The sequence below is a fragment of the Sparus aurata genome, chromosome 18 (assembly GCF_900880675.1).
Source record: "Sparus aurata chromosome 18, fSpaAur1.1, whole genome shotgun sequence".
In the NCBI taxonomy this organism is placed as follows: Eukaryota; Metazoa; Chordata; class Actinopteri; order Spariformes; family Sparidae; genus Sparus; species Sparus aurata.
Window position 1 is genome coordinate 33,047,193 of NC_044204.1, and position 11,284 is coordinate 33,058,476.

At 41.5% G+C, this 11,284-nt stretch overlaps 1 protein-coding gene across 1 annotated transcript; it reads right to left on the bottom strand.

Moving 5' to 3' along the window:
* Window positions 1–338: 338 nt before the first annotated feature.
* Window positions 339–10,202, bottom strand: LOC115568722 (uncharacterized). Its single transcript, XM_030396281.1, has 6 exons — window positions 10,143–10,202; window positions 9,688–10,020; window positions 9,185–9,541; window positions 839–964; window positions 648–694; window positions 339–561 (listed from the first exon to the last, which is right to left on the bottom strand). The coding sequence occupies exons 1-6, from the start codon at window positions 10,183–10,185 to the stop codon at window positions 427–429; spliced, it is 1,041 nt and encodes a 346-aa protein (XP_030252141.1). The 5' UTR covers window positions 10,186–10,202; the 3' UTR covers window positions 339–426.
* Between the last annotated feature and the right edge of the window lie 1,082 nt (window positions 10,203–11,284).

Genomic DNA, 11,284 nt, shown 5'->3' on the forward strand with positions numbered 1-11,284 from the left:
AAGCATAAACAGAAAACATACATTTCATTTTGTACAATTATTTTACACTGCACTGACACATACAGTAGAATTTAACATCGGGAACCTCACTCAACAAACTTTCAAAAGTCTGTTCGATCGGCAGCATGATTAAACTCTTCACCGATAAAAACTGCTCAAAAATAAAGCAAGACTTAATATATCTGAGATGCAGGATATTACTGATAGCCATTACACTTAAATGTTCTTGTCATGAACATTTCCTTTATGATAATCTATTCTCTTTTATACAATTACAGAACAAACCTTTTTTACAGTGGTTACGAAAACACTAAAATTATGTCACAATGAGAGAATTTTACTGATATCAGGTATGAAACTGTTGTGCATCAGTACCTTTTTTCCAAATGATACTGTGTTGAATCAGTGAATCCATAGTTGAGATTGTTAATCTATCACAAAAGTCCTGATGTCAGAGTAGGTCGTCTCTGCCTCTGCTGGTTTTACCCGCTTTCTGTCTGCTTTGCGAGGTTTCCTCTTGGTGAAGGTCGGTGCAGAATAAGTCAGCAAGTCTTCATCTCTCTGAACATAGATGGAAAAAATGTCATGAGATGAGAAATGTTAAGATTTACATTTACTAAAAACTTTTCAACTTTTGCATTTGTTACCTGCTGACTTTGCTGACCACCACTGGCATTTGTTTCCACGACAGCATCTGTGTTAAAAAACAAAGTAATAAATATGAAAATTAGATAAAAGATGCTGTCTGTTAATTTAGATTTATTTATGGATATTTAAATGTAAATCCTGTGAAGTTAGCTTTTTGCAAAATGCTGTTTGATGGATTGACTTCTGTTACCATTGCAACAACCACAATATTTCTTCTTCATGGTGTAACTCAGGTAGGAAATCACAATCAGACTTATCGCCAGAGCAGCACAGAGCAGAAACACAACTGTATTGGCCGTCTGCAAATCCCACAGTGCTGAGACAATATGACAAGGAGAAAATAATAAGAGTTTAAATGGATTTGAAGAGATCAGAATTAATGATTACTATAATTTTTTTGGGGGGAAATCTTTACCTTCAACGTCCAGTTTTATTCCATTTCCAAACAGAATCTCTCCACATGTGGCCACAGCGCAGTAATAAGTCCCGGCATCAGAGGAGCTGAAGTTCTTAGAGAAGCTGTAGACACATTTCTGTGGAGATCGAGCTTCGAGACTCGTCTCACATTCAGCACCACTGTTTCCATGAGAGTAAATGAAAGTGGGATCAGATTCTTCTGATCCGGCTCTGAACCAGAACACACTGTGATCTCCGGGACACGGTTTGTTCTGAGAGTCAGAGAGGACTGAACACTGCAGAGTCACTGAGTCCCCTGGAAGGACTGGACCAGATGCAGGGAGTTGAATGGCGGTGGTGATATCAGGTTCTGGTCCTGGAAAATAAAGACTTTTTACGCCCTTTAATGAAAATAAAAGTTTTTATATATGTTAATTTATATTTTAAGGAAACATGTGACATCTTTATATATACATTTAAACATCTAAATATATAAAGTGCTGATATAAATGATGTTTACCTTGAATTCTTAGAAATGTTCCTTCCATAAATGTCATGTCAAGTTGCTTTTGTTTTAAACAGTAGTAAAGTCCAGTATCACTTAACTGTGCTTCACTAATATGCAGAAGAAATGTTCCATCGCCTTGTTTTGCTGTAATACGTGGAGTTTTGTTCACACCATCAAAATCAAAGCTATAGGTTCCTCCCAACAACTCAGGCATGTTTCCAGAAACCAGCCGGATCCAAAACAATTGTGTTGAGAGCCAAGAGTCGTGACGGGCACAGGTCAGAGTCACATCATGTCCGACTTTAACAGTCTTCATCTCAAAGTTCAGATCGTCTGTGCATCCTGAAGATAAAATGAAATAGAGCAGTGATCAACAACAGATAGATTCAGATGCTCCCTGCTCTAAACTGATGCGTGAATATAATAAACCTAAACTACATGTGGAGAAAAGACTTGACTACTTACGTCCGACTCTGAGCATCAGCAGTGAATAAAACATGATCAGCATTTTGTTGTTGATTCCCTTGAGACAGCAGTTAAATTAAATCGTATTAGAGGAAGATTCATCTTAAAGTAACGGCATCGAGGGGGAGGGAATCACTTCAGAGCATTCTGATTGGCTCCTCGTTACGGTGTAGTTTCAGTGAACCACCACAGTGGAAATAATATCGACCACTTTTCCAATATGAAACACATGAAACAAAACTAACAGAAGGCTTCTGTTTAGAGTTTCATGGTGGGTTTTGCTGGACTTTGACCTTTAATCTGTAACTGACTCTACTGATGAAGAAGTTGAGGAAACACACTCCCATCACCCTAAATGACATGTAGTAAGAGAGTTTTCTGACCACAAGGACAAACATTGCACAAACTTCACAGTTTGGTATAAAGGTGAGGATGTACACGAAGGTCCACCCACACAGGCATTTTCACACTTGTTGTTTATAATTAGACCTTTGACAGAACAGTGTGAGCATTAACAACTTCCATTTAGCTCACATACCCTCACTCTCCCTTTGTTGGTATTCACCTTAATGCTTCTCGACAGATCGTCCAGGTGAATGACAACATGTCTTCACCCAACTAACACCTGGCTGAGGGTCTAATCAAATAGGGTATTAGATAACACATGTGTTGGGGGCAGGACCAGGCCTTTAAAGAAGAGGTAAAGGTTTATTTTACAGTGCTACATAAAAGTGCAGTAATTTCTGAACATTAGTCGTGGATGTTTCATGCCATAATATGTAATACTCTCGCTGGTCCACTGTGAAACTGTTGCTTCTGTACTCACCTGCCCCTGAAAACACCATTCGAACACAAGCCTCATTCTGTGTTCAAGTCAGAAATAACAAACACACAATGTTCGATTACATTTTTCAGTTTTGGTCTCAGATGGCTCTGACATTCCTGGATTTCGTGACTATGCAAAGTGTCCTAACTGTAGGTTTGTTGTCCTTCATGTCAGTGGCTTGTGACAAGCAGACCAAGTGGAAAAGTGGCCAAAGCGCCTCTCACTGTTCCTCCCACTTTATAAGTAGTTGGTTCTGGCACAGGGTTTAAAATCTCTCCAAACGGGTCATTGACAAATGGATCAGAGAGAAAGAAAGATGCAACAAATGTGGGAGAATACACAAAATGGACAGTTGCACCCTAAAGAGACCTTGTAACATCTGTCAAGAGATTCACCTGACTATTCTCCATGATGTCAATGCAACCAAATTGACCACAGTGATGTTGACATCCTCTCCCTCTGAGCTCCTTTATATTTACAAACCTCATCGCTCCTATACGTATAGTAATGCTGAAGGCTGTGAATGTATGCATCCACAATGGTGAACAAACTCTTAAAACGTATGCAGTCCTTGATGATGGTGCAGATGGACCTATCCTGCTCCCACAAGCTGTCCAGTGTTGGGGCCTCGCAACGCAGCCGGAAACCATCTCATTACGCACAGTCTCATTAATGAGAAACTATCTCATTACGCACAGTAAGACATAGTGCAATTGGATGGAGCATCTATCTCCTTTGAAATTTCCCCTATTAGCCAGCCAAATTAAAGACATGTTATCGATGGAGCATACTCTTCCGAGTATATTGGACTGTCAGGACACACAACACACTGCAAGAGCAGTATCACCATCTCAGAGGTATCCCATTACAGTCTATTGATCATATATGTCCTCTTGTCATAATTGGCTCAGACTATGCCCATCTCATCACAGCAACAGAGCCAATACTCATGGGACCCCCTGGTGGCCCACTGGCAAAGCCAGGGTAGGATGGGCTCTCCAAGAACCAGCCACCTTAATGCAAACCCAGAACACGTTCTTTTCACCTTGTGAATTGTTCAGGAATGTTGAAAGACTCTGGCAGATTGACACTTTGCCCTACATGAATGAAAAGACAGTCACAAGGTCAAAAACCAAAAAGATAGCTCTTGAGCTACTGTATTCTAAGACAGCTAGAGTAATATAGATGGTGTAATGTGCTATGCCGCTCCACTGCTTATAGCCCCTACTATTTCTGTCCTGAAAGCTCCAAAGGAAGCTGTCTTGCCTCTGTCTCTGTGCTACAGAAAGACACCTATCCAAAGATCCCAAACTGTCTGAGAAATATCAAGAGGAACTGGATAATCTCGTGCAGTCTGACTACATTCAAAGGATTCCTAGTGAGTGGATTAGACCAACAAAAGAAACCTGGTTTTTCCCACATCACATTGTTGAACACAACAACAAATACAAAGTTGTAGCTCCTTTGAGAACATGGGACAAAGTCTAAACAAATGTCTCCTGCCTGGCCTGACACTTGGTCCCTCTCTGCTTGGTGTTCTCCTTAGATTCCGCCACTATCCCATTGCCATCTGTGGAGATATCAAAGGTATGTTTCATCAAGTACGCCTTTTGAAAGAGGACAAACCTCTACTGTGTTTCACATGGACAGGGATGCGACTAGACCAGGAGCCTAGTGTTTATGAGTGGCAAGTCTTGCATTTTGGAACAACCTGTACTTCATGCTGTGCCACCTACGCAATCCACAAACATGTCCAAGATCACTGCGATGGAAATGAGGAGGTCCTTCAATCTGTCCAACAATGTTGTTATGTTGATTACTGCCTCCAAATCTTCCTTACCTCTGCTTGCTAATGGTGGTTTTTCCACATCAGACAATGGGCTAGTAACGATCCAGCTGTAAGACACCATCTTCCACCCGATGCATTGTCCGAAACTAATGAATTGTGGCTCTCAGAAAATGGAGACCCCAAAGAACGGACAGTAGGCTTCAAATGGAACTGCTTGACAGACATGCTAAGTTACAAAACCAGACCCAACATCTACCATCAACCTACAATGAGGAATATCTCCAAAGTGCTGGCAAGCCAATATGACCCCCCTGGGCTATCTGACTCCTCTTACAACCCGTGCAAAAATCATAGTACAGGATCTATGGAACCAGGAAAGAGGATGGGATATTGACATCAAAACAGATACCTTTTTGAAGAAATGGCAAGCATGAGAGCTGGAACTGCAAAATCTCCCTGACATTCACTCTTCTCGTTGTTATCAAGCCCTCTGTACCAGCACAGCCACGTCAGAATCCCATATGCATGTGTTTTGTGATGCCTCTGAACGTGTCTATGGTGCGGTTTCCTACCTTCAGACTAAGGACAAGCTTGACAACACCCATGTTAGCTTCATCATGGCTAGGTCTCGTATAGCCCCTAAACGCCAGCTACCCTCGCCTTGAACTGTGTGCAGCCCTTACTGGTGCCCAGTGGGCTAATCTTCTCAGTTCTGAACTCATTATCCCCTGTCAATCTGTGACACTTTGGACAGGTTCAACAACAATCCTACCATGGCGAACGTCTGACTGCTGGCGCTGCAAGGTCGCTGCAAGGAACAAGAGCAGCTGAAATTCAGAACCTGATTGACACAAAAATTTGGAGGTAGAGCTAGACCTCTCCCAGCAAAACAGATAGAGGCAAGGCCCTCCATTCCTCCTGCTGAACGCTAACTGCTGGCCAGTCAGTCAATGTGTACTAACTGAATCAGTACCTCTTGAGGAAGTCAGGATCCATGTTCTGTGGCACAGTGATGTCAGATTGCATAAAACTCCCCAATCTGAACCAACACAGGAGTTGGGATGATTTAATAAAGGAAACAAAGAATGTGCTTTATAGGGCAGCAGATCACATCTCAAACATACATGCCAATACTACATGAACTCAGAGAGACATCTTCTGCAAAGGTCCCAATCAGAGAGTTTCCCTGAGGAATTAAATGTCCTCAAAACTGATAAATCTGTTCCAAATAGTAGCAAACTACTCCCTGTCTCCCGAATATGACCCTGAACTTAGCTTAATCACAGTGGGAGGCAGACTTCACAGAGCAGAGACCCTTGATCATGACTATATCCACCCAATTATATTGGATCCAAAATATCCCATAACCAAACTCATTATTAAGCATTTAAGCAGCCTGAGTGTCTCCTGGGAGAAATGAGACGGAGATACTGGATCCTTCATGGTTGCCAAGCTATTCGCCAACATCAACACCAGCGTCAAGACTGTCAGAAATGGGGTGCGAATCCAGTCATTCCCAAAATGCAGACCTTCCTCTAGCCTGCCTTCGCTTATCAAAAGCCCCCATTCTGGTCCACAGGCATAGACTGTTTTGGTCCTTTCGTGCAGAAAGTTGATCGTGGTATAGAGAAAAGGTGGGGCATACTCTTCAAACATTTAACAACTCGCTGCAGACACCTTGGACTACTGGACAGTACGTATGCAGATATATTCTTAATGGCCTTCAGAAGATTTGTCTCACACAGAGGGAAACCTTTTGAACTCCTCTCTGATTGTGGGACAAATTTCAGAGCAGGAGAGGCAGAGCTGCAAAATGCTTTCCAGGCTATGGAACCAGACTTAAAGCAACAATTAGCCCACACACAAGTGAAATGAATTTCCAATTCAATCCTCCATCTGCCCCACATTTTGGTGGAAGCTGGGAACGTGAAATAAAATCAGTTAAAATGGCCCTCTATGTTGCGTTGGGAAAGCAACCAATGACAGGAACAGTCCTGCACACAGTTCTGGTTGCGGTTGAAAGCATCCTGAATTCAAAACCTCTCGGATATGTCTCCTCTGACCTTGCTGATCCAGATCCAGTCACACCAAATATGCTGCTGATTTAAGAAATTCAGATGCTTTACATCATTGATGATGACCCGCCCCTCTGCCTGTCACTCACATAAGCAGGAAGAGCACAGCGTCCGTCCCCTACACTCGCTTCACTTCTCTTCAGAGGGTGAAAGTCAGCAGCAGAGCAAGCTCTAACAGTGTCACAGAAACACATTCAGCTGAAGGCGACTGAGAGTTTCTGAACTATATTAAACCACAACATAACACAATCCAACACAACACCACACACTGACACACACAACCTTTCTATCTATAGGGTCTGTAGTGTATTTGTTGGACCGGTGTGTTGTGTTCTGTTGTCTTTATCAGGGTCAGTACTGTTGACCCCATTGTTTTCACAAGAAAAGCTCCAACTGTAAAATAGATTTTCGAACACAACAGACACACAAGAACACACATTCACAGTCACCGCTGAGAAACAAACGCTGCGTGGAAACTGAAGCGTTGTTGTGGTCGGGCTTCAAACTGAGGTGAGACTCTTCTGCCTCTCTCACTCACTATTTCAGCCTCATGAAAGTGGCCTGTAACACTTCAGTACATTCATTTTATGGCCAGTGTTTGACATCACAACAACTTTAAAAAGGGGCAGTTACAAGAAGCAGGACGTTTGGAGACACTCCTACCCGGTCACGCTATGTCAGCATCGCCTTCAGCTTAGTTCTGGTCCTTCTGATTGGTAGTTCTTGTCAGAGGGGGGAAGTGCTAATCACTCTCTGGTCCCAACCCTGATCTGTTCAACAAGACTTCTTAAATAAAGGGGAACTTACATGAAGTCTGCCTGATTATCCACAAACAGGTTTCACATGTGTGCTGAAGTATAAAGTGATGGACAGTTAGACTCCAGTACTGCAACACACTGATATACTGATCATAAATAAACATGTCATGAACATTAAACAAAATAATATATCAATCTAATTTTCTTAATTTTATGCAGTGATTTAAAAAAATAAATTAATAATGGTGAACAAACTGAATATGAAAAATTATGAAATAAAACAAACAAGAAAACTGAAAATCGTGCAGGTTAATAGATTATTATTATTTTTTTAATAATTGTTGAAAAAGTTGTTGAAAAACATACAAAACATAAACAGAAAACATACATTTTCATACATTATTTTTACACTGCACTGATACATACAGGAGAAGTTAACAGACAGATCGGGAACCTCATTCAACAACCTTTCAAAGTCTGTTCGATCCGTAGCATGATTAAACTCTTCAACGATAAAACAATGTCATGAACATTTCCTTCATGATAATCTATTCTTTTTTATACAATTACAGTATGGGGGCGGCTGTGGCTCAGTGGGTAGAGCTGAGGACTAGTGACCAGAAGGTCACTGGTTCAAATCCCTGGCTCCCCTGGGCGGGACTGAGCTACAAGCCGAAGCATCCTTGAGCAAGATGCTGAACCCCAACACTGCTCCTGATGTGCAGTTGGCACCTTCGTGGCAGCCACTGCCATCAGTAAGGGCCCTGCGATGAGCTGGCGTCTCATCCAGGGAGTACCCTGGCCTTCGCCCATAGAGCCACTGGATTTGGCCCCAGTATCCCCGCTCCACCTTGAAAAAGGTGGTATAAAAGCGGTAACATCACCCGCGACCCGCATGGATAAAGCGGAAGAAAACGACGAACAATTACAGAACAAACCTTTTTTACAGTGATTACAAAAATACTAAAATAATGTCACAATGAGAGAATTTTACTGATATCAGGTGTGAAACTGTTGTGCATCAGTACCTTTTTTCCAAATGACACTGTGTTGAATCAGTGAATCCATAGTTGAGATTGTTAATCTATCACAAAAGTCCTGATGTCAGAGTAGGTCGTCTCTGCCTCTGCTGGTTTAACTGTCTTTCTGTCTGCTTTGCGAGGTTTCCTCTTGGTGAAAGTCGGTGCAGAATAAACCAACAAGTCTTCATCTCTCTGAGCAGAGATACAGAAACAATTTAATGAGATGAGGAATGTTAAGATTTACATTTGCTAATAACTTTTAACTTTTACATTCCTTACCTGCTGACTTTGCGGACCACCACTGGCATTTGTTTCCACGATGGCATCTGTATTTAAAAAAAAATGATAAAAATATATATTAGATAAAAAGATGCTGTCTGTTAATTTAGATTTATTTATGGATATTTAAATGTAAATCCTGTGAAGTTAGCTTTTTGCAAAATGCTGTTTGATGGATTGAAGTATAAGAAACTTGTGTTACCGTTGCAACAACCACAAGATTTCTTCTTCATGGTGTAACTCAGGTAGGAAATCACAATCAGACTCATGACCAGAGCAGCACAGAGCAGAAACACAACTCCATTGGCCGTCTGCAGATCCCACAGTGCTGAGACAATATGACAAGGAGAAAATAATAAGAGTCTTGAAGAGATCAGAATGAATTATTATTACAGATTTTTTGGGGGGAAATCTTTACCTTCAATGTCCAGTTTTGTTCCATTTCCAAACAGAATCTCTCCACATGTGGCCACAGCGCAGTAATAAGTCCCGGCATCAGAGGAGCTGACGTCCTTAGAGAAGCTGTAGACACATTTCTGTGGAGATCGAGCCTCGAGACTCTTCTCACATTCAGCACTACTGCTTCCATGAGAGTAAATGAAAGTGGGATCAGATTCTTCTGATCCGGCTCTGAACCAGAACACACTGTGATCTCCTGGACACAGTTTGTTCTGGGAGTCAGAGAGGACTGAACACTGCAGAGTCACTGAGTCTCCTGGAAGGACCGGACCAGATGAAGGGAGTTGGATGACGGTGGTGATATCAGGTTCTGGTCCTGGAAAATAAATACTTTTTACACCCTTTAATGAAAATAAAAGTATTTGAACATGATAATTTATAATTCAAGGAAACATGTGACATCTTTTTTATGTAAAGTTAAAATATCTAAATTTGTAAATTGCTGTCCTAAATGATGTTTACCTTGAATTCTTAGAAATGTTCCTTCCACAAATGTCATGTCAAGGCTGTCTACCTTCATACAGTAGTAAAGTCCAGTATCACTTAACTGTGCTTCACTAATATGCAGAAGAAATGTTCCATCGCCTTGTTTTGCTGTAATACGAGGAGTTTTGTTCACACCATCATGATTAAAGTCAAATGTTCCTCCCAACATTTCAGGCATGTTTCCAGAAACCAGCCGGATCCAAAACAAATTAAATGTTGAAAGCAAAGACTCCTGACGGGCACAGGTCAGAGTCACATCATGTCCGACTTTAACAGTCTTCATCTCAAAGTTCAGATCGTCTGTGCATCCTGAAGATAAAATAAATAGAGCAGCGATCAACAACAGATAGATTCAGATGCTCCCTGCTCTAAACTGATGTGTGAATATAATAAACCTAAACTACATGTGGAGAAAAGACTTGACTACTTACGTCCGACTCTGAGCATCAGCAGTGAATAAAACACGATCAGCATTTTGTTGTTGATTCCCTTGAGACTGCAGTTAAATCAGATCGTATTAGAGGAAGATTCATCTTAATGTAACGGCATCGAGGGGGAGGGAATCACTTCAGAGCAGTCTGATTGGCTCCTCGTTACGGTGTAGTTTCAGTGAACCACCACAGTGGAAATAATATCGACCACTTTTCCAACATGAAACACGTGAAACAAAACTAACAGCAAGCTTCTGTTTAGAGTTTCGTGGTGGGTTTTATTGGACTTTGACTTTTAAACTGACACTGACTCTACTGATGAAGATGTTGAGGAAACACACTCCCATCACCCTAAATGACATGTATTAAAAGTTTTCTGACCACAATTCAAACATTGCACAAACACACAGTTTGGTATAAAGGTGAGGATGTACACAAAGGTCCACCCACACAGGCATTTTCACACATGTTGTTTATAATCAGACCTTTGACAGAACAGTGTGAGTATTGACAACCTGCATTTAGCTCACATACCCTCACTCTCCCTTGTTGGTATTCACCTTAATGCTTCCAAACAGGATGCCCAGTTTAATGACATCAACGTGTCTTCACCCAACTAACACCTGGCTGGGGGTCTAATCAAATAGGGTAGTAGATAACACATGTGTTGGGGGGCAGGACCAGGCCTTCAAAGAAGAGGCAAAGGTTTATTTTACCATGCTACATAAATGATACAGTGCAGTAATTTCTGATTATCAGTCGTGGATGTATCACGCCATAATATGTAATACTCTCGCTGGTCCACTGTGAAACTGTTGCTTCTGTACTCACCTGCCCCTGAAAACACCATTTGAACACAAGCCTCATTCGGTGTTCAAGTAAGAAATAACAAACACACACTGTTCGATAACATTTTTCAGTTTTGGTCTCAGACGGTTCTGACATTCCTGGATTTCTTGATTATGCGAAGTGTCCTAAAACGCATGTTAGAAACTGTAGGTTTGTTCTCCTTCATGTCAGTGGCTCGTGACAAGGAGACCAAGTGGAATAGTGGTCAAAGCGCCTCTCACTGTTCCTCCCACTTTATAAATAGTTGGTTCATGCACAGGGTTTAAAATCTCTCCAAACGGGTCATTGACAAA

Bases quoted from the DNA above. Each gene is read 5' to 3' on its own strand.
- LOC115568722 (XM_030396281.1), bottom strand. From the start codon at position 10,185: ATGCTGATCGTGTTTTATTCACTGCTGATGCTCAGAGTCGGAC. The intron at 10,021-10,142 runs GTAAGTAGTCAA...TTTTATCTTCAG, and splicing joins GCTGATGCTCAGAGTCGGAC to GATGCACAGACGATCTGAAC. The intron at 562-647 runs GTAACAAATGCA...ATCTATGTTCAG, and splicing joins GTGGTCAGCAAAGTCAGCAG to AGAGATGAAGACTTGCTGAC.